The sequence below is a fragment of the Lepidochelys kempii genome, chromosome 24 (genome assembly GCF_965140265.1).
Source record: "Lepidochelys kempii isolate rLepKem1 chromosome 24, rLepKem1.hap2, whole genome shotgun sequence".
Taxonomy (NCBI): domain Eukaryota; kingdom Metazoa; phylum Chordata; order Testudines; family Cheloniidae; genus Lepidochelys; species Lepidochelys kempii.
In genome coordinates, this window is record NC_133279.1 from 9568363 (window position 1) to 9591762 (window position 23400).

Here is a 23400-nt window from a genome sequence, read left to right on the forward strand (position 1 = left end):
ACACTATCAGAGGCTCGTTCACCTGCACATCCACCAATGTGATATGTGCCAGCAATGCCCCTCTGCCATATACATTGGTCAAACTGGACAGTCTCTACGTAAAAGAATAAATGGACACAAATCAGATGTCAAGAATTATAACATTCATAAACCAGTCGGAGAACACTTCAATCTCTCTGGTCACGCAATCACAGACATGAAGGTCGCTATCTTAAAACAAAAAAACTTCAAATCCAGACTCCAGCGAGAAACTGCTGAATTGGAATTCATTTGCAAATTGGATACTATTAATTTAGGCTTAAATAGAGACTGGGAGTGGCTAAGTCATTATGCAAGGTAGCCTGTTTCCTCTTGTTTTTTCCTAACCCCCCCCCCCCCCCCCAGATGTTCTGGTTTAACTTGGATTTAAACTTGAAGAGTGGTCAGTTTGGATGAGCTATTACCAGCAGGAGAGTGAGTTTGTGTGTGTATGGGGGTGGGGGGGGGATGTGAGAAAACCTGGATTTGTGCAGGAAATAGCCCAACTTGATTGTCATGCACATTGTGTAAAGAGTTGTCACTTTGGATGGGCTATCACCAGCAGGAGAGTGAATTTGTGTGGGGGGGTGGAGGGTGAGAAAACCTGGATTTGTGCTGGAAATGGCCCACCTGATGATCACTTTAAATAAGCTATTACCAGCAGGACAGTGGGGTGGGAGGAGGTATTGTTTCATATTCTCTGTGTATATATAAAGCCTGCTGCAGTTTCCACGATATGCATCTGAGGAAGTGAGCTGTAGCTCACGAAAGCTTATGCTCTAATAAATTGGTTAGTCTCTAAGGTGCCACAAGTACTCCTTTTCTTTTTGCGAATACAGACTAACACGGCTGTTACTCTGAAACCTGTATTTCATTTGTTACATTACATGATGATGGTTCAGCAGGATCAAAAAGTTTCGAGGTCCCCGAATGGAATGTGTTCGGACTTTCTGTTCCGCGGAGAACATTTCCCAAATGTCTGGATTCCCCTGTGGGAGGGAAATGCTGTTTCTCCGGCTGGCTCAGACCCGCCCGCGGGGCCCCGAATGGAGACAGGGCCAGAGCCTGAGGGGGAGGAGCGTCTCCCCAGCACCCAGCCTCAGGCCGCCCTGTCACACTAAGACCAGGTGGCAGGGCGGGGCGCTGGGCCACCAGGCGGCAGGGCGGGGCGCTGGGCCACCAGGGGCAGGGAGAGGGGCTGGGCTTGGGTCCAGGGAACCACGGGGTGGGGAGTGGGCTGGGCCGCAGGGGCTGGGGAGGAGGGCTGGCTTGGGCGGGGCAGGAGGGAGAGATGACCTGGCCAGAGGGGCTCCTGGCCACGGGGCGGTGGGGAGGTTAAGCCTGGGTGCAGGGACGGGGGAAGGGGGGGACCTTGGGCCACAGGGAGGTGCAGGAGGGGGGTGAGCTGGGCCGGGCGCTAGGCCAGTGGGAGGAAGCTGCGTGCAGGACACGGGTGGGGGGGTGAGCTGGGCTGGGGCAGCGCGGGGGGGGGGGCAGCTTTCTCCCAGCGGCCTCTCTGATTTGGGGGGGGGGGGGCCCAGTCCCTGGGTGCAGCCCCGCCCCCATCAGCGCCGAGCGGGGCTCGCGTTCTTTGGAACAGTCCGGGCCCGTGGAACCGAGGAAGGCCTCCGTCACCATGACAACCTGAGCGGCCTGGCGGGGGGAGGGGAGGGCCTTGGGGCGGTAACTAAGTTCACGGGGGCGAGGTGAAGGGCCCCCACTGGTAACCAATCAGGGCGGAGCTGTAGGTGTGATAGCCAGTCAGGACACAGGGCTGACGCCATCGACGACATCGTACAGGAATCCAATCAACACCTGGAGGCGGGGTGCACGGGGCGGTGAGCGTTGGCCGGGATCCAATGGGGGCACAGAGGGCGGGGCCTCACCTGGCGGAAGGGCGGGGCCTCACCTGCGGGCGGTGAGCCGGGCCGGGTGGGGCTCAGTCAGGCAGCGGCGGGCGTCGCCTCTCGGAGTTCCGTGGGTCGCGGGGCGATGGCTGGGCCCGGGGCGTGGGGCCGGCTCCACTTCGTGCTCCTCAGCGTCAGCTCCTGTGAGTGCCGCGCCGGGGGCAGGAGTGAGGGGGCTGGGAGGGGAAGGGGGCGTTGGGCCGGGAGGCGGGCGGGGGGGAGGGTAGAGGAGGGGGCAGGGGCAATGGGGCGGGCGGGCAAAGGAGGGGGCCTGGGGCCTTGGGGGCGGGCGGGGGGGAAGGGTAGAGGAGGGGGCAGGGGCAATGGGGCGGGCGGCCAAAGGAGGGGGCCTGGGGCCTTGGGGGCGGGCGGGTAGAGGAGGGGGCAGGGGCAATGGGGCGGGCGGGCAAAGGAGGGGGCCTGGGGCCTTGGGGGCGGGCGGGCGGGCGGGGAGGGTAGAGGAGGGGGCAGGGGCAATGGGGCGGGCGGGCAAAGGAGGGGGCCTGGGGGCGGGCGGGCGGGTGGAGGAGGGGGCGGGGGCAATGGGGCGGGGGGGGAGGGTAGAGGAGGGGGCAGGAAGGCAGTTCAGGAGCTTCACTTTTTATCACGTTGGGTGGTGATGTTACATGGGGCTGTGTCTGTCTCTCTCTCTTTGAAATGTTGAGACCCCTGCACCTTGGGGCTGCCTTTGCTCCCGGGTCTTGCTCCTTGCTTCACAGGTTGCTCGTTTTGTTGCTGAGCCTCCTTTTCTCAGCTGAGTCCCCACCCTGCATTGGCCCGTATTGCCTTTGGGGTTTGAGGATTGTGCTAAACATTTGGTGCTTTGAGTTTGAACCTCTGTAGAGCCCTCACCAGGCCCCTTCTGGGCAGATAAAAGGCCTGGGAGGGTGGAGGTGGATTTTAGCGATGCTTCATTCTGAATTTTTGCTTGGTCTGAAATGGGAGAAGTTGTTTCTTTCCTTGTGAGTTAAACACTGTTTGTAAAATGCTGTTGATTCATTATCAGCGGCATGTAGAGGGGCCTGTGCAGACATACTGATTGCAGGAGGCTCTGTTTTCACAATGCTCACAGTTGGAGACCTGTTAAGTCACAAATCCTAGATGCTGCTAAACAAATACCCTTTCCTGTATTGACAAGAACACCTCAAATTCTGGAAACTGGAATCACTCTAGAAATCCAGTTCGGTCTTCACCATTGAGGCTATTCACTTCTTGCACTTAAACAATGAAAATTAGTTGTATTTTTTTGGGTAGTCTTTCTGCCATTGTTCCAGTGTTTTCATGCACTTGGCATGTTTGGATTGCAAATACTGCTGGGAAAGCTTTGTTTGTTTAAAGCTGTTGTTCCCTTTATGCTGCTTTTATGATGTATAAGAGCAGCCTGAATGTCGTAAAGTTTCATTTTCTTTCTGTAACTTTACATTTAGGAATATCAAGTCTTGTCTTCCCTGTCCTTGCTGGAGGATGAGAGAGCTGGAGTCTTTTCAACCAAAAGGGTGTCTGAATCTTCTAGAAAGAGCTATTAACTCAAATCTATCAGGATTTGCTTTAAATAGGTGTTTAATTTTGAAAGTTCTCAAGCTATTACTATTATCCGAGCATCTAGGAGCCTTAGTCACAGACCAGGATCTCTATTGTGGTAAGCCGTGTACAAACACAGAACCAAAAGACGGCTTGAGCCTGATACTGGCTAGACATCCACAAGGCAATATCAGAGAGAGAGGCTGAGATTTGGACAGAAGGCGACTGATCTGAAATAGACCTAGGTCTGAGCTGTCAGTGTAGAGATGGTAGTTGCCAACTTGTGTTTGCAAATAATACCGGTTATAAGGTTTCAGAGTAGCAGCCATGTTAGTCTGTATTCTCAAAAAGAAAAGGAGTACTTGTGGCACCTTAGAGACCAACAAATTTATTTGAACATTTGATGCATCCAATGAAGTGAGCTGTAGCTCACGGAAGCTTATGCTCAAATAAATTTGTTAGTCTCTAAGATGCCACAAGTACTCCTTTTCTTTTTGCCAGTTATAAGGTATAGAAGAAGAGAAGGGGACTGAGGACAGAGCCCTGTAGAACTCCCCAAAAAGCTTGGGGGGGGGAACCTACTGAAGGAGTGATTAGAGAGGTAGGAGGAGAACCAGGAGAGGACAGTCAGGGAAGCCTAGGAGGGACAAGATTCAAGAAGCGGAGCGTGGTCAGCTATGTCAAAGGTGGCTGATAGGTCAAGGAGAGGATGAGGATGGAGTACTGATTCTGAGCTTTGGCTAAGAGGAGGTTATTAGAGACTTTGGCGGGAGCAGTTTCAGTTGAGTGCAAGGGGTGGAAGCTGGATTGGATAGGGTCTAGGACAGGTGGTGCCAGCCTCTTTCGAGGCCTCGCCCCTGCTCACTCCATTCCCCCCTCCCTCTGTCGCTCGCTCTCCACTACCACCTTCTCTCACTGGTTCATTTTCACTGGGCTGGTGCAGAGGGTTGGGGTTTGGGCTCTGGGGTGGGGCCGGGGATGAGGGGTTTGGAGTGCAGAAGGGTGCTCTGGGCTGGGGCCAAGGTGTTCGGCGTGTTGGAGGAGGCTCCGGGCTGGCTTCGGAGTGTGGGAGAGAGGAGCTCTGGGCTGAGGCAGGGGGTTGGAGTGTGGGAAGGGGTATGGACTCTGGGTTGGGGCCAGAAATGAGAGGTTCAGGGTGCGGGAGGCAGGTGAAGTTTGAGGGCTGGGCTCTGGGGTGGGGCCAGGGATTAGGGGTTTGGCGTGTAGGAGGAGGTTCCGATCTGGGGCAGGGGGTTGGGGCACAGGAGAGGCTTCGGGAGGGAGTTTGGGTGTGGGACGGGGCTCAGGGTTGGGGCGTGGTGAGGTGTGTGGGCTCCAGGCAGCACTCACCTTGGGCAGCTCTCTGGAAGTGGTGACATGTCCCTTGGCTCCTAGGTGGAGGCGCAGCCAGGAGCTGCAGAGTCGGTGCTCAGGGCGGGGGCTGCACATAGAACCCCCCTTGGCCATTCTTCTGCCTAGGAGCCAAGGGACATGTTGCTGCTTCCGGTGAGCCACATGGAGCCAGGTAGTGAGCCTGCCAGCCCCGCACCAACTGGACTTTTAATGGTGCTGACCGGAGCTGCCAGGGTCTCTCTTCAACCAGGCTTTCTGGTCGAAAACTGGACACCTGGCAACCCTAGCCTCTTCCTGGGGGGGGGGGGGGGGGCTGAGGTGGGCCCCCGCTCGCCATGAGGCCCTACCTCCAGCCAGGTCTGAAGCTGGAGCTGGGCAATGTGGGGCACTGGCTGCTTGCAGCTGGCAGGAGCTGCCTGGGTGTGGGGACCTGGCTCCAGGGCCAGCAGAGCCCTCGGGGAGCAGTGATTGTGGGGGGTCAGAGTCCAGGAGCCTGGGCCAGAGTGGGTCAGTCCAGGCCGCTGTGGAGAGCTCCAGCCTTTCACCTGCCTTGGGCATCATGTCCCAGCGAGCAGGGACACAGCCGGGGGCTACTGTCAGGCTTGCACCCCCCTTCCCCCCGCTTGGCCTTACTTCTCCAATGCTGCTGGAGCTGCATGCCCAGCCAGCAGCCTCTGCTCTGCCTTCAGAGCTGGGTGGCTGGAGAATGGCAGCTGCTGGGGAGGGCTAAGACAAATTTTAGGATGGCTATAGGCCCTGCAAGCCCTTCTCCCCTCCCTGCCAGTACTGGCCCTGGTCTAGGATGGAATTGGAGGAGAGGAATTCCAGCCAGGGATTGTAGATCATGTATTCAATGAGATTAGAGACAAAAGGGAGAGAGGAGATGGGATGGTAATGGGTGTGTGGGATGGAGTCAATGAGGCAAGTGGAGGTGTTGGAGAAGGAAAGAAGATGAGAAACTTCTGTCTGTGATCAGGGAGAAGGAGGAGAGAGTTGTGAGGTGGAGGTGTAGGTGAAGAAAAGGCAAGCAGATGGGAGAGGGAAGGTCATGTCAGATCTTTGTTTTTTGTTTTCCTGGGAAGAAATTGATAAGATCCTGTGTCAAGAGAGAAGCAGAGATGCGGGAGGAGGGGAAGGTTTGAGAAGTGAGTCAAAGGGTAGGCTACACTACTGGAAAAAAAAATGTATTAATTCAGGTTCACTAATTTGGGTTAAAATAATAATGAAGACACTTGTCTTTTAGCTTGGATTAGCAGTGCATCTGAGTCTGCCCTATAGACTTTAACTCAAGATGCTAACACGATGCCTAGTAGTAGTGTTTTCACTGCTTTGTTATCGTAAATTAGCTAACCTGAGTTAAGAATACACCTCTAGTTTGTAGTGTAGACATACCCAAAAGTGGTGAAAAGGCAGCTGGAATTAGAGGCATGGGATTCATTTAAGATGGAGTAGTAGAGTGGTTCATGTAGGAAGATGGTAGAACAGGAGAGAATTAATTTGTAGTGTGTGCAATTAGCCTGATCATAGCCAGAGCCGGTTTAAGACCTTTAGAGGCCCTAAACATTGAAAAGATTATGGTGCCCCCTCATAAGTAATTCAAAATAAAAACAATACTATTCCGTAAAATATTTTATTTTTTGAAATGACACAACGTACATGTATGCTGGAATTAAAATAGCTTCTTTCTAGATTTTCTGGTTGCAAAATTCTGGATAGGTTCACTGAAGCTGACTCATTGAAGCATGTCAACTTCCATACACAATAGGGAAAGTGAACCAAGTCTGTCCTGACACATTGTTGTTCTCTGAGGGTTTTTTATTCTTTTCAGCTGAGAAAAAGTGTTCTGCAGAGCAGTTAGTAATCATCAATGTTAGAAAAATACGTAGTGTGATCTGTACATTTGGAAATACACATCGTATTCAGTCTTTCAATATTGTGTCATGAAGATCAATGTGATTGAATTTCATTTTTCCTGTTTCATTAAACTTTGCGCGCATATAACAGTGGAACTGCCATACTTCTCCACAGAGATTCATGTTCAAGTCAACAGGGTATGAGTCAACTAGCTTTTGGGAACTTCGTGAATATTGTTCGTCAGATAAGTCCATGTCGTTTAGAAAAGAAAATCTACTTGATACTTCTTTGTACACTTCACCTCTCCTCTTCATATGAGCTTCAAGTGTATCGATTATAGTGTAGTAAGTAGATGCATGAAATTTGTCTCTAGGATTCAATGCCGTTTCTGTTGCACTGCTATCATTTGCTTGTTTTTTCCTGATTCGTTTGTGGGACTGGGCTTCTTTGTAGTTAGTATCAGGCAAGATATCTTTTGATAGGTCTTCAGATCTTCCAAATCATTCCTCAAAGTGTGTAAGTGGTCTGCTAATGATTGACAGAGGTCTGCACATGTTTTCAAATCCAATTCTTTTTCTTGGAGAGCTTGACTTGTGTGGTAAAAGGGTTGTAAAATTTCATTCCACATGGTCAACATGAATACAAACTCTATTTCTTGCATCTTGTTCGCAATGTTTGTATAGTTTCTCCCTTTTGTGATTGGTCTTCAGCTATAATTTCTAATGCATCCACAGCCTTTGAGTAGGACTCCAGAATTGCACTTGTTGCCACTGCATGTGCCTCCTAGTGAATATTAGAAAGAGATTTCAACACACGATCATTGCCCAAATGTTTTAAGAACTGCTTTTTTTGAAATATCAAATCAAATTTAAAAAAAAAATATTTTTTTTGGTGCCCCCTGCTTTGCTGGTGCCCTAAGCATGTGCTTAGTCTGCCTATTTGGGTAATCCAGCTCTGGTCATGGTGGTTTTGCCAGGAACGCACCACAATGCAAGAACAGGAGTGGAGGAAGCAGATGTTGGGGATGAGCATGGGTGCGGTGTGTGGGGGGGAGGGGAGCAGCAATAAATTGGCAGGGAGGACTTTCAGATGGAAGGGGGTGAAAAAAGTCAAGGTGGATAAGTGAAGAATGGAGGGAATCAACAACCATTCTAGAGGAGAGGGATGAAAAGTCATGGAAAACAATCAGTTTCCTTTAAATAGCTCTGGTTAATGTCAAAATCCGGTTAATTCTCTAGTGAGTCAGTGAGTGTGTTAAGCTCTAATCTCTCATGTAACAAAAGCTATTATTAAAACACATCAATTTAGGCCTTTTTTGTGCATTGTTTCTTCTTTACAATCAAACACATATTTGACCCTTTTGTAGGTCACTTAAAAAACATTAAACCCTGTTCGTTTCCACTGAATTTCTAAAAATCAATGGAAATTTGTGATTTTAGTTTTTAAAACGTACTTTTTAAAGAAAAACAATTTGTGCTTGTTTAATTTCCTGGGTCAAAGCTGACCTGCCAGCCTCCTTTTTAAGGTAGCCTCTATTTCCATTAAAAAAAACCCCCTCTTTTCAGTCTTACGTAATGCATGTTGCATGTGTGTAAATTTAACTTTGAATTAAAACTTCAAATAATTCCAGAATGCATGTGTAGCTCCTGCAATCAGGTTTGGCTTTTGCCCCCCTTTTTCAACTTCTGGATGGTATTCTTGATGAAGTCAGACAAATTGACCACTTCTCTGTTCCAAAACCTCCCAGTTGCTTGTAACCATCCATTTTGATTAAATCATGGGGGCTTGCAGTCTCCTTTGCACATGATGCTGTTTTAATGACATTCTTATGATGTGTGAGCACTGGCTCTTTCTCTCCATTAATGACATGCTAGTGATAATGGGTTAATAAACCTGCATGTCTGCTTTTCCCATCATGCTTTCTCCCATGTTTGCCCTTTACTTGTGAGAACAAAGCCTCATTAAAATTTGAAAAGTCACCACCTTATTTCTTTTAAATCCATCCTTAATCTATCTTTGTGAAACTACCATGTGATGCTGGCTAGAAATAGTGATCGCTTGTGAGTACTAAGATTGCCGTTACCACTAACCTAACATCCCTTCATTCTCCCTCCTGTCTTGTTTACAAGTCAGATCTTTTGTCTTAGACTAAGCGTTATGGGAAAGGGACTGTCTGATTTATAAAAAGAAAAGGAGCACTTGTGGCACCTTAAAGACTAACACATGTATTTGAGCATAAGCTTTCGTGAGCTACAGCTCACTTCATCGGATGTCCGATTTGTTTGTACCTTGCCTAGGACAATGAATGGGGCTCTAATTCCTGATAGAGGTGCTTATAACAAATGCTGGCTGCAGTCTGTCCACACAAAGAATCAATACTTTTGTAAAGTTGGCTCCAAATTAAAATTAAGAACTGCCATACTGGGTCAGACCAAAGGTCCATCAAGACCAGTATCCTGTCCTCTGACAGTGGCCAATGGCAGGTGCCCCAAAGGGAATGAACAGACAGGTTATCCTCAAGTGATCCATGCCCTGTCACCCAATCCTTCTTGCTCATCCTGTCTAATAGCCGTTGATGGACCCATCTTCCTTGATAAAGATGTTTCTTAAGTGCGTTAAAAAGCACTTAAAGTAATTTTTCCTGTTTTCCTATAAAATGTATTTACAGATTTAATCTCTTTAAAACATTAGTAATAAGGGCAAAATGCTTGACTGTTAATGGTAGCGGTATCAGCAGGGTTGTCTCAATAGTGCAGACAGAGGGCAGGAGTTTCTAAAGGATGTAAGAACCTCTGGAGAAACTGGTGGTCTAGGCTGAACAAGTATTGATGGGGTCCTGTTAGGACAGAGATCTTGCCTTTCGCTCCCTGAGCCTTTAAAATCCCCAGAGGGCGCATGCCTCTCTTTTATAAACCTGAACTTTTCATCTGTTGGGGACATAGTCACACAGAGATTGCTGATCCAGATGTTGGAGGGGAAATCTCCTTTGGAAGTGCAAAGATCTCAGTAGTTAGTCTCATGCAGGGTGGAAGGATAGCTTATTGGATAAGGCTCTGGACTGGGAATCAGGAGACTTGGGGTCAGTTTCTTACTCTGCCACAGGCTTCTGGTGTGACCTTGGCAAATCACTTAATCTACCCTGTGCCTCAGTTCGCCATCTGTAAAATGAGGATAATACAGCAGTGTGAGGTTAAAATCCATTGGTGGTTGTGAGGAGCTCAGATATAACTACCTAGATCTGCTTTTGCTCTATGGATGTTGGTGTTCCTGGGTGTGGATTTTGGAAAAAATCTTTTTATAGCCAATCTGGGTTCATCATACATAAAAGCAAACTTCTGTAGCTCAGACTGGAGAAATGAGCACCACACTGCTGCTTCCAGTGCCTGGGTGGAAACGGTGTGCCCGAGAGCCAATCCTAAATCCCAGTTTGCCTTTGGAAACTGTAAACTCAGTTATATCTCACTTATATTAACCTGGCGCAACCGTGCAGGTAAAAATCTATTAATGGATTTTAACCTGCTGCTGAACGCAGCCAGAAGTGTGGCGTAGACACAGGTTGGTGTTGGAAAAGAGGTGATCAGTCCCAGGGACTATTCCTGTGGGATTTGCCTTTTCCAGTGTAAGGGGAGTGAGGTATACTGATATGAAAAAGCAAACTGAGTCCCTTGTTGCTCTCAATTCCATAAACTAGTCTTTCCATACCCCCTCATCATCATCTGTGGCTCTTCTCTGAGCACCCTGCAATTTGAAAAGTGTAAGTTACTATGGAGAGGCCTCCTGTGTGAAAGGCTTCTTGCCCCAGCAGAGCAAAGAACAGCCTGTCTTGTTTACGCAGGTTCCCAAATGACTCAGTCTCATCTGCCAAACAAATTCAGAAACCATTCATGCTGCTTTGCAACTCCTGAGCTATTCTGAGCTCTGCCTATTGCTGTCCAGAAGAGGTATCACCCTGTGCTACTTTCCAGCCAGGTCTGGGTATTGTAATGATCACTGGAATCTCATTAGAATCCAGCAGAGTCAGGCACTCCATGGCCCTGCTTGACTTGTGCTCTAGCCAGTCCCCTTCCCACCATGCTCTGGCCCTGTGCTGTGGCTGTGCCCCACCCTTGCTTAGGAGTTCTCCATGTGTGTGGCCCACGCTAGTGGCTTCCCCCAGAGCAGTGAGTGCCTGGGCTGCACTAGTGGTGAGTGTGGGGCTTAATAGCTGCTGCTCCTGCTGAAGGCTGTCTGCAGCCTCAGGTAGAAGTTGCAGCGTTGCTTACACTTGGGTCATATTTTCTGGGTCTTCTAGAGGGCTAGCACCATTAAATAGAAGCTGAGGCCCATGGCATGTAGCTGGGGGTCTGTGCCTCAATTCCTTCACACGTTCAAGTGTCTTGCAAGTGGAGCGCATCATGGGCTGTGACAGATTCAGCAAACATGGCACTGCTCTGAAGGGAGAGGTGGGGCAGAGGCGACCCCGACAAATCAGCCAGCCATAGCCAGATAAGATGTCCTGCTGGCGCTTGCAGAGCGGGTGGATGGGTTTTGGGTGGGTGCGGAAGGAGGCTCTAAACTTCTTGGAAGTGCCTGACGTGTCAGTTTTAAAGAGTTTCAGAGTTACTGCTCTGTCGCTATGGGTGGGAGGGGATCTGAGCTCCTCTTATTCCAGGCTCTGTTAGCTGTAGCAGGAAGGCAGCACAGTATCAGGGCCCTTTTTGGAAAGTTTAGTTTGCAGCTCTGAGGGATAGAAACCTAATTTTCTTAAGAACTAAAGAGTAGCTTCTGCAAACGTGACTGGACTGGCCCCTCCCATAGTAGGGATGCTTCCTACTCATTGTAGGTGAGAGCATTTTTCTAAAATGGACACGGCACATGGGGAAGGACCAGTTCTGTTAGCTCGGGGCACATAGGAGAGGCTATAATCTGCTCTGCTTTGGCCAGGTCTATGCATAAAAGGCTTTGCCAGCGTAGCTATGTCGGTGTACTCTGCTGGCAAGCGCACCTTGTGTTCATACAGCTTATACTGGCACAACTGTGCTTTTGCTGGCATAGCTGCTTCTAGCCTCCCTGAGTGAAATAAGCTGTACCAATAAAGGGCACTTTTACCAGTATAGCTGCTTTTGCTAACCGACCTGTGTTGGTCACAAACCACACCTATTCACGCCCCTGCCTGACGGCTTGTTGTGTAACTCTGGCCAGGGTCTGGTACGTGGCTCCAGGCAGTGGCCAGGATATGACGCTGAAAAGGGAGGAAAAAGCTTCTTAATGCATCTCACTAGTTGTGCAATGCTATTCATGTACATGGGAGGGGAGAACAGGAGAGTTTGCTTCCATAAGCTTCAGGGGAGCAACCTGAGTCTGCTTGAACAGTTGAAGACCTTGATGAGTCACCCAGCAAAAGACCTGGTAGCTCCTGGGACAACTCCAGTGTTTGAGTGGCTCTGAATCGCTCTCAGCTCTGTTCATGTTCTTCTTGTACGCTGCTTTTATGGGTTTATTTTCAGCAGCATGCTACTTACTGTTTATGGTGCAGCTAGAGGTGGATCGCTCTCCACTGGCTACTAGAAACATTTCAGTGAGCCAAACACTTCCATGTTGCTCCCAGCCTCTGTCATATTTATATACAACTGGCAGGTATTAATGATTTACAAAACACCTGCTGGTGTAGCAACTAGGTACTAATTTATACTTTTGTAAATAAGCCAACCTATCAAGTGTATTGGCAGCTTTCTTCCTAGGAATGAAAGAGTGGCCCAAATGCCAAACCAAATAAATGCATCTTCACTTGTGCCCTGAAGGATGCTGCGCTCTGGCTGGTTGCCAGGGGCCATGTGTTTGGAAAGAGATCTCCCTCCTTTTCTGGGAAGAGCAGTCCCAGAAACTGACAGCAAAAGAGCTGAGGGAGGAGCATGATCTGAGTCCCAACATGTTCCACAGTCAGGTCATGGAGTGTGACCATCATCTTGGACATGAATAAAAAGCTGATGCAGAGATTTGAACAGAGAAGTTACACACTCAGAGCCATGCGTTGGTGTTGATGACTAGCCTTTGATTGCACTTCTGGAAAGGTTTTGAGAAGCTGGTGGCTATTCAATCCCAAATGCACAGAAACATCCCTGCCATGCTGGGCAGGAGTTGGCTCAATTACTTATACCCTTCCACTTAACCCTGGTGGGACAACTTAACTCATCTAGTTGAACCAGTGCAAACCCCACGGTAAATACTCAAACTAAAATTAGAGCGGCTTATGTCAATTTAGCTAAAGTCGATTCCTTCCTAACTTCAGCTAAACTGAGTTAAAGCAATAAGAAAAGGAGTACTTGTGGCACCTTAGAGACTAACCAATTTATTTGCGCATAAGCTTTCGTGAGCTACAGCTCACTTCATCGGATTCATCGGAGTTAAAGCAATTCTTAAATCCGAATAAGTGTGTCTACATGGGGTTTTGCACTGTTTTAATTACATCTGTTTGTAAACCAGTGTGGCTATCTCATACAGGCAAGCCCTTGGTCTGGAGCTGAGCTGAAACCCATAGCTGAAGCAACAGTGATACAGGATTTAAAATGCCTTTTTGCTAATACATGCCAGACATCTATTTCACTTGGGCAGGGTAAGCATGGATTAAGGGCTGTTTAGGGTACCTTAATGGGTAATTTCTGTGTTTAAAAACAAGTTCCTGGCTTTCAAATCTGTATCAGCAGCATCTTGCCCAGTTTTTCTTTCCTAGAGTTACTGCTGTTTTTATAGACTGAGGGCTCTGCACTTCACCATTCAACACAGTCCTTATGCAGAACACCTAAAAGGCAAAAAGACCGTCTACTTCAGGGATTCTCAAATTGGGGGTCGGGACCCCTCAAGGGGTTGCTAGGTTATTATGGGGTGGGGGTTGTGAGCTGGCAGCCTCCATCCCAAATCCCACTTTGCCTCCAGCATTTATAATGGTGTTTAATGCATAAAAGTGTTTTTAATTCATGGGGGGTGGGGGTTGCATTCAGAGACTTGCTATGTGAAAGGGGTCACCAGTACGAAAGTTTGAGAACCACTGGTCTTGTTGTGCCTTTCCCTCCCTCCACACACACTGTCCTTAGTGGGACTATCCTAGAGCTGCAGGGAGCAGTGACATTTAGTAAGCTGCTTATCTCAGCATCTCTGGTTAATATGTAGCTGCCCCTTACCTCACTAGGCCAAAGTTAAATTGTTCCTCTGAGGGCTTTAAACACTGCTTTATCATCAGGCTCCAGAGAATGAACTAGAGCAGCTGTTATCAAACTGTGGGTCACAACCCAGTTTTAATGGGGTCACCAGGGCCCACGTTAGATGCCAAAACCCTGCCACCCAGGCCGAAGCCAAAACCCAAGGGTTTCAGCCCTGGGCGGTGGGGTTCAGACCACAGCCCTGCTGCCCAGGAATGAAGCCCTTGGGCTTTGGCTTCATCTCCCACACCCAGGGCAGCGGTGCTCAGGCCACTACTTCAGCCTTGTATGGGGGGGCCGTGTTTTTGTTGTTAGGAAGGGGTTGTGCTGCAGTGAAGTTGAGAACCACTGAGCTAAAGCAAAGGATGGATGGGCCCTGTCTACACTAATTAAAAACATTTTGAAACATTTTCCACTACTGGTAGTAGCACTGGGAGTTTTAGTGTAGACAGGTTGCTGAGGCTTTTAATACCATATCGGCTGGACTTGCTCTGAGTGGATTTGCAAAAACAAGATGTGCTGTACCAGTGTTAGCAATGAGAAGCAATCTGGTAAAACAAATCCCTAATGTAGAAAGGGCAAGCAGGGCAGCAGCTGCTGCTGAGCAGAGTGAAACTGAGGACTCTAGTGGGCAGAGGCAGCTTGGCTGTGTCTTGAAATCCTGGCTGTTGGCAGCAGGTAAGAGTGGGAATGGATAGTTACTTGATCAGTGACCCTTCCCCCAATACAGTGACACTACCCATAAATGTCCGGGGAGGGAATTTCCTGCTGAAGGGGAGGAGGGTTTATAAATTTGCTCGGGGTACTGATCAAGGGAGCCTAGGTTAAGTATTTTCGGGCTACTAAATTCCCTTAAACTCATGAAAGTCCCAGGCTATGGTTGAAAACTGAAGGCTGCCTTTGAAAGGGTTAATCATTCCAGGTGGGCCCCTCTCACTCTGGCCCCTTTCACTCACCTTCAGTAACAAAGGGATCTTCTGCTGAGTTTCACTTGTTTTATTGTGTTAGACAAAACCCGGCCAATGTTAGCTGGGGTAAGTAAAACCCACCTGGAGAAGCAATAAAGAGCAACCCATCTACACGAAAACTCCCAGTGCTACTACCAGCACTGCCCCTCCCAGGCTGGCCAGCTGAACTGGACAGACGATGACGGCCTGGCTGAGTACACCAGATGCCCCAGGGTATTTTCCATCAGGCCCGTGGCATATTGGCACTGTCACCTTCTTCCCCTGCCCTCTGAGGCCTCCCTTTGAGCCTCACTGCAATCCACACCCAAGAGGGGTATGAGTTCCCTTTTCTGTCCCCCCTCTCCGCTGGCATATACTTCTGGGCCACACCAAAATGTTTCCTGGGGGGCCCCTCCCTTGTTTTGTTTCCCTCTCTTTGACAATCTGGCCACCCAGAGGAAGGCCTGCTAAAAGCATTGCCCATCTACTGTTCAGCAGGCATGTTTTAGGATTGTCTGCAGGCAGGGCAGCATGAGAGGCAGTTGCTAGAGTTCAGGTCTGTTGAAAATGGCTTGGTTTAAATGATTACCTCTCACACTGTGGACAAGGCTTAAACCTGTTCTGGAAACTGAGTGATGTTGCATATAGACCATTGCAAGGAGATCAGCTGGGAGGGAGTTGCTCACTGGTAGTAAAATATAGTCCTTGTGACTAACTCACCCCACCCTTGCATGTTAAACAATAATGTGCATCAGTTATGAAAAATCACGTTCTTCCTCCTTGTTGCTGCTCTGGAGGAGGTGGCTGGGAAATGAAAATGGCTTAGTATTTTGTGTGTGTGTGAGCGTGCAGAAGAAATGCATTGGTGTCTTCCAGGATGCAAAAATAATCCCAGAACGTGCTGCTTCTGTCTGCAAAGACACAACACAACCATGGTGCAACATGCTGTGGCCACAGTCACATTTAATCAGGGTTAGTGGTGAAAACTGAGCTTGAAGCGAATGCAGAGAGGCAGAGAATCCTGAGCCCAGGCACTGTGATAGGAAACCTCTTCCTGAGGGCTGTGACTATGTTGGCAAAAATGAGGGTCACCTCTGGTGCAACTCCAGTGGTGATAGCAGTAGCAGGAATTGTAGTGTAGGTATATTATCTACAATGCAGCTGCCATCACTTCTCCAATGTGTGAACTAGGAAGTCCCAGGGCTTGATTGTGCCTCTGACAATTTATTTTGTACACTCCTTTGCTAACATAGCATTTAACTGGGCCATCTGGCCATTCAGTTGAACACCTTACTCGGGGAGGGAAAGGTGGGTTCACACTTTGGTTGCTATTTGGCTGGAGGCAGGGCAGGGCTAGATATCAGTGTGCATTGTGCTGCTTTTCTGTTGCAAAGATGCAGCCTTTATGCTCCCTTTTGAATGTGAATGAAGTTAATTGCAGAGAAACCCTAAAATCACAGGATCTTGTTCCACTGGTGGGATGTTCTGGCCTTGCTTAGCTAAGGGTATATCTGGAAACTTCCTCCTCCTCCTCCCAAAATTCTTCAGTGGAGAGCGTGAGAGAGAATTCTCTTCTTGGTAGAAACGGCTCACCTCTTCTTCCTGCTGAGATCTTTCTCAAAGGAAAACCCACTGGTTTCCTTTTAGAAAACAGGAGGTAGGAAGAGGGGCTGGACAAAACTGCCTCCCTGAAGAAGAGCTCTGTGTAAGCTCTGAAGCCTGTCTCTCTCACCAACAGAAGTTGGTCCAGTAAAAGATACTGCCTCCCCCGCCTGTGTCTGGCTTCTAAAAGGAAGCATTTCTCCTGACAAACCCACTGTCTGGAGCAATTTGTTGCCCTTTGTCATGTGATTTGAACTGAGTTGCTAAGTTCCTTGGGGTTTTTCTCCTCACTGTTGTGATTTGACCAAGGCAAATCGAGTAGTGAGTCATTCACCCTCTGCTGGCTCCATGGCTTCAAGCTAGGAGTTATCAGCCAGTTGAATCTGTGCCATGCCCCATCCATCTCACCTGACTGGTAAATTCAATCAAACACTGAGTAAAGCATGTCAGGGCAGGATGAGTCATTACCAGAGACGAGCAAAACAGCCATGTGCCAGGCCGCTCTGTGACTAGGGTCACCAGATTAAACTGAGAAAGTATCGGGACACATGGGGGAAGCAAAAAAAAAAAAATATCGGGACAAACGGCGTCCTGACCATGCATTGGTTGGGATGCGCGACAAAGACCTAAAAATCGGGACAGTCCCGATTTTTATCGGTACCTCTGGTCACCCTATCTGTGACATATAAGCAGAAATACCTCCTCTCTGAATTAACCAGATGCGTATTCCTTCAGACTCTGCACGTTTGAATAGAGCCCCATCATCATGGGACAGATGAGGGGGTCCCTTGTCGGTGGATCCGCAAAGGGGAGCATGAAGAGCTGTAGCTCTTCAGCTGCTATTAGGGCACTGGACAAAGCTGTCTCCCTTATCTTCTCGACTGGAAGTCAACATTCCTGGGTTCTAATCCTGACTCTGCTACTGGTCCGCTGTGTAATCTTGGGCAAATCTTTTCCTGTGTCGGTAAATGGGGAAGATAATGACCTCCCCACCCCATCTTTATAAAGTGTCTTAATGTCTACAGATAAAGTGGTTTTAAGTGCTAAATTGCTGGTCCCCAGAGAAGGTAAGGAGTCCCTAATTCAGATCTGAATTGTACACCAATCCGCCAACACTCTTCAGAATCCTTTGGTTAGTGTCCTGAATGAAATATGGCTCTTGAATGACACATGTTGATGCTCTGATGTGTCAAATCCACACGCTCAAGCCCTGGGAATGTGCAGCCTGACAATTTTGGTGGGGAGGGTTTCCAGTTTGACTCTGTACTGGGAACAGAATGAGTGACAACTGCAGGAGGGTGTGGGAGTCTTTCCATGGTGTGCTGTTAATCCAGCCCAAGATGAGTGGAGACTATGCAGTCATGATGTCTTGTGGTCATGCAATATTGGACTATTCTAGCTGAGCTGTTCAGAGGCACCCACTGGAGCAATCATGATCCTCTAAACACTTTCAAGCAACGGTAACTAAGACCGTCCTCTGGCACTTGAGTTCTCAGCATTGCCAGCCCCAACCATTCAAAAGCCATGGACCAGGTCCCCCCAGACCACAAGATTGTTTTAAAATTAGTGAAATTTTAAATAATTTGAGTGATCTTTATTGGCCTTCTGGTTTTTTAGCCTTGAGCTCTTCTCAGTGACCATTGTTAAGAACTGAAAGTGGAGGTTCTCTTGTAACCACCTGGTTGCAGGAGTTGGGGCTTTAAGAAAAATACCAAATATCATGAGACTAGTAAAATTGCAAGAGTTAGAAGTACAGACCCCTTAATCCAAGGGCAGCTCCCACAGTTCAGTCCATGGGGAGTCTATTCTGTTTCAGACTGTTGCCCTTTGTGCAGGGAAACAAACTGAGCTGTGATATCACTGGCTGGTTCAGAGCATCCACAGGAACTTCTTGTGCCATGCAATCCGGGTATGGGTTTGGCAAGAGCCCCCTTTTCAAATCTCTAGAGGTTGTCCTACAGCCTTTAAGGCCCCATGTACAGTTTGCTCTTTCCTTCCAGGCAGGGGTATCTCTAGGATGTTGCGAGAGCAGCAGTGGTTGGCTGGAGTGTAAACATGTTGGATGCTGGCGTTTGTTATGCAGCAGTGATTGATGGGAAGGCTGGCACACTCAGTGGGGAGTTATCTACTATCCCTGGTACGCTAAATAGCACGTCAGTGCATAGGAGTGGTGGTGTGATGACATGCAGGTAACACAACGGCTGTTTAGGTAGCACTCTCCATGCTGTCCTGAGTGCTGGCTGTACCTCTGCAGTGGTATACTCTCCCTCCTACCAGCCTAATAAATACTTTGAGGTGCTGTTATATTGAGCGAGATTAGGAGCTTAAATATATTTGGGTAGAATAAACATGCCATCTTTTGAATCAAATTTTATGTAAAGAGCTTTGGAGTCCTTGGATGGAAGGTACCTAAGGTACAGGTACGAAGTGCTGTATTGGTGGTTATCCAGCACCTCATCTGAAGGGAAATTTCACTCAATTTCTTTGTGCTCAGAGTCCTTCACAGTTTTTCTCCAGCATTTCATAAAGCAGAATGGCAATGGATCTGGTTCCCTGGATACCCACCTCTGCCTGCCTAGTAATGAATTGGACATGGGTCTGAAAAGGTCCCAGGAATGTCATTGACCTGCCCTTGCTGGGCAAGTGAAGCTGCATTATGCAGGTCTTTATCCTTGCTTCTGCTTAGCAACCGTTCGGGGTGAAAAATTAAAAGACTGGGTGACCTGAAACCATGGCTACTTTAATTTTTTCGGCATGCCTGTTCCATCATGTGCTGTTTATAGTTTTAGAGCAGAATGACTCATTTGACCCTTCTTGGGTCAATTATGTGTGTCTGTCTGTCCCCACCCTGGTTCTACATCAGCTATTGGCACTGCCTGTGAACTAGTAAGTACTCTCCAACTCCCAGGAACCAGTTTGTAAGGATTGTCATTTACTATGTGTTCATACAGTCCCTATTCCAGTGGGGCCTGTCCTGGTGGTGTCATTTAAATGTTACCATAATATAAATAGGTGGCTATGTGGGAAGGGGCAGCTGGCATCTTAATTTTTAAGTGTACTGTGGTAACACCCACAGATTCTAAGCTGGATTGGAGCCTCAATGTGCTGGGTGCTGCACAAACAGCATAAGAATGGCATCCCTACTAGTGAAAGAGCTTAGAAGTGTCTCTAGTGAGTTGAGATGGCACTGTGGTGCCAGATTTAAATGTACTGGATCAGGCTTAGGCAAGTGTGGGAGCAGCCAGGCATTTATTATACAGAGATTAAATGATGTCCTAATCACCGATTCAGAGTTGTAGCCATTGTGCTGTATTACAAACATGCCCAGCAGGCTTCAGAGGTTATTTCCCGGCAGCTATGTGTAAACCCTGGGGAATAGGCTCAATATTTGCCTTTCAGAAACCCTAAACCATCTTATCCTGTTGGGCTGAATGAAATTCAGGGCTGGCACATAACCTACTCTTACAGACTAGACTGTGACTGCCTGGTATTTAAAGGTCAATCGGCTCAAGGGAACTTCTGCTTTTCAGGAGCAGCTCTGACTTTCTAGTCCCGAGAAGTGGGACTGGAAACAGGGCAGTGGTTTATGATGCAGTACGAATGGATGGGTCTCTGGGAGCTGGCCACTAGGAGCCCTTTCAAGTTCAGTTGTATTGATTCTCTTGCCTGTAGAGTTGAACTCTTTATGGATCTAACATTGGAATGTGGTGAGGAAACTGCATGGAAAAACAAAAGGAGTACTTGTGGCACCTTAGAGACTAACCAATTTATTTGAGCATAAGCTTTCGTGAGCTACAGCTCACTTCATCTGATGCATAGCTCACGAAAGCTTGTGCTCAAATAAATTGGTTAGTCTCTAAGATGCCACAAGTACTCCTTTTCTTTTTGCAAATACAGACTAACACGGCTGTTACTCTGAAACATGGAAAAACAGTAACTTCTTTTTTTTTTGGTACTGCTGAAATGCCTAGAGGTCCCAACCAAAATTGGGCTCTTGTTGTGCTAGGCAGTGTATGTACACACAGTCTCTGCCCTGAAAAACTTAAAATCTAATAGGACAGAGGGGTGGGAAGGGAAGTAGAGGCACTGAAGAAAGGTGATTCTCTTGAGGTTAGAGCAGGTCAGCAACACAGCCTGGTATAACCCAGGAGTCCTGATTTCCAGTTTAGACCAATCTGCTAGTCCGCACTACCTCTCAGAACTAGTGCATCAACATATGCTGTTGTGTAGACATGCTGAAACCAAAACAGACTGGGTATCTTGAACCCCCTCCTTTCCAAACCTATTTATGTCACTGCTGATGATCTGTAAAAGCCATAGGGTTAGTTTGGCATTTCCTGGTTCAGCTAGCCTGTTTGTTTCAAAGAAAAAAAACAAAATCTCCCAGTTTGCTGAGCAGACAAACAATAAGACTTCCAGGCCTCCTTCCTTTACACTTCCAAACAGTGGCCTCTTGAATTGTGCTGTCTCAGCGGGAGGCCTCTTATAAACTGGGTTACCCTTGATTGCTGAGAGATGCCTATCATTTGTGTGATGGAGAGGTTTGGGTCTTCCTGGGAAGTGCCTGAGGGGAGACAGATTAATTACAAAACAGGGCTTTGCTCTCTACCTTTGTTATCAGCTGGAATCTGGATGCAGGAACTCTGAAAAATACCAAGTAAAATCTCAACTCCTTTGTCCTCCCTCTCCTCAGCTTGCAGCAGGATTCTCACTCTACTGATTAGTCAGTTCATGGTAACATCTTACTTTTAATTAACAGCCTCTTGTTTTACATCCACAATCGATTCCTGGCACAGCTGAGATGGCAGCTGCCTGGGTGGAAATGTGTGCCTGCATATTGAGAGTGTTAATGGTCTCAATCCTGTTTCTTACGGGGCAGATTGGTTGAGGCCCCTTTGAAAGTTTGCCCCGCAAGATCTTCATACTTGAAGGGTTATAAAGCACAGGGGCAGACTTTCATTTTCTTCCTTGAGTGACTTTTTAGGTGCCTCTTAGTTCTCTTGTGCTGGAGGGGCTCCCTTAGTGGGCTAAGCCCTGGGGTTTAAAATACCTACTCCTTGGAACTCCAGGTTCAAATCCTCATGGGGGTCAATGCAGCCACTTGTCCTTCCAAGAATCTTAGATTTTCACTTGGACCTGGTATTTCTTCCCTCTTAGTGCAAGAGAAGGGACAGATGCTGCCTAGGCTATGGTCTGGTGTGCCATCACTATTCAGGTCTAGCAAAGCCCTTTAGCAGATCAAGGCTCAGGGAGACCTGAGGTCTTTGGTATTTCAATAATAAAAAAAACCCCAACCCGCTATTCTGAAAAGCTGTAACCTCTTCTTGCAAGGAGCAAAAGCAAATTGCTTGTTCTGTTTCACAGCTCACTTTTAAAGATGAATTGTAGGTATACTGTGGTTGGGGGTAAAGCAGAAGCTGCAGGGAGCTGATGGAAGTAATTTGTCATGGTACCTTACTCAGTGAGGTCATTTCCTGTCCCCGAGAGAGAGAGTTGCTGCATCTCCTAGTTCACTAGGAGTTGCTCCACCAGCTGAGTCCACCAGCCTGTGCTACCAGGATATTCCCCCCCCCCCCCCCCCAGGAATGCTCAAATCGATGCTTGAATGCATCCAGCACTGTTGCGTTTGCTTTGATCAAGGCTAGCTGCCGTACACAGGGCTGTCCCTAGACATTTTGGTGTCCTACGCAGCCCCTCTGCAGGAGGCATCCCCAGGCCTCTGTGGGGGGTGAGGGGGCAGGAGCAGGCTTGGGGGGTAACTGCCCCCCAGCACGAGCCGGCCGAGTGGGTTGGGGCCGGGTCGCTCCACTTCCTGTCGCCTGGTGAGTGCGGGGCAGGTCTGTCACTGTACAGGAAGGTGTTCCCCCATCTGCCCAACTCCAGTGCATCTGGACCTCCCAGAACCCCCCAAGCCCTCCATACCCAAACCCCACTCCACTGAACCTCGATCCCTGCATCTGGAGCTCACCTGCTCCCAGACCACCCCCCACTGAGCTCCCTGCACTCAACCCCTCACCCTGACAAGCCCTCCCCCTCTGCACCACCTTGAGCCCCCACATCCAGACCCCTATGCCACTGATCCCCCCACTAGCTGCACCCAGACCCCCACATCCTCAGCACCCAGACCTTCCTGCTGAGACCATCGCACCCAGATCCCCAACCACTTTCACCTAGAAGCCCCTGCAGAGTCCCATTGCCCCTGTACCTGGGATCCCCCCGACTGAGCAGCCTGACCCCAGATTGTCCCACACAGAATCCTCTCATCGGACTACAGGATCACCCCACATTGAGCCCCTCCACACTTGGTTGAGCCTGCCTGCCCCACACCTGGCGCAGAGGGGCAGGGTCCTAGGGTGTTTCTGGGGTAGGCCCAGACCTTGTGCTGTGTCAGGGTCGGGTGCAGCCTCACCACTGAGTCTGTGCCCTGTGGGTGTGAGGTGGAGAGGCTGTACGATGATCTCCCACCTTCGTACAACCAGTGGCCTCTGCTCCCCAGTGCCATGCTGAAGCCTCTGCATTTATTTATTGATAAAGCTTGCAGAATTTTAAAATATTGTGTGCAGAATTTTTAATTTTTTGGCACAGATTGCCCTCAGGAATAACAGGCAGATGCTCTTTAATGTAGCAGGCAAAGGCAGAATGCCAGATTTGAGGACTAGAAAGTGAAACTTGAAAAATTCAAACTGGAAACAAGGGGCACATTTTTAACAGTGAGAGGGCATATCGCCCACTGGGACAGTGAACCAAGAAGTTTGGTGGGTTCTCCGTCACTTGAAATCTTTAAATCATGATGATGGAGTGTCTTAAAATATATGCTAAAAGAAAAGGAGGACTTGTGGCACCTTAGACACTAACACATTTATTTGAGCATAAGCTTTCGTGAGCTACAGCTCACTTCATCAGATGCATATTGTGGAAACTCCTTTTCTTTTTGCGAATACAGACTAACACGGCTGTTACTCTGAAAATATATGCTGTAGCTCAGTTACAAGGTCTTGGACTTGAGACAGGAATTGCTGGGTG

At 48.4% G+C, this 23400-nt stretch overlaps 1 protein-coding gene across 2 annotated transcripts in view; it reads left to right on the forward strand.

Moving 5' to 3' along the window:
* Positions 1–1697: 1697 nt before the first annotated feature.
* Positions 1698–23400, forward strand: part of F11R (F11 receptor) — a 49025-nt gene continuing 27322 nt past the window's right edge. The window contains exon 1 of one of the 2 annotated variants that reach the window (XM_073323464.1): positions 1698–1856. Coding sequence is in view for 1 of the 2 variants with exons in the window: in XM_073323465.1 (XP_073179566.1) it covers positions 2011–2068 (58 nt within the window). In the remaining variant the exon portion in view is untranslated. Of the gene's footprint in view, positions 1857–1914; positions 2069–23400 lie in introns of those variants that run through there. The other variant, XM_073323465.1, reaches the window with a different exon arrangement.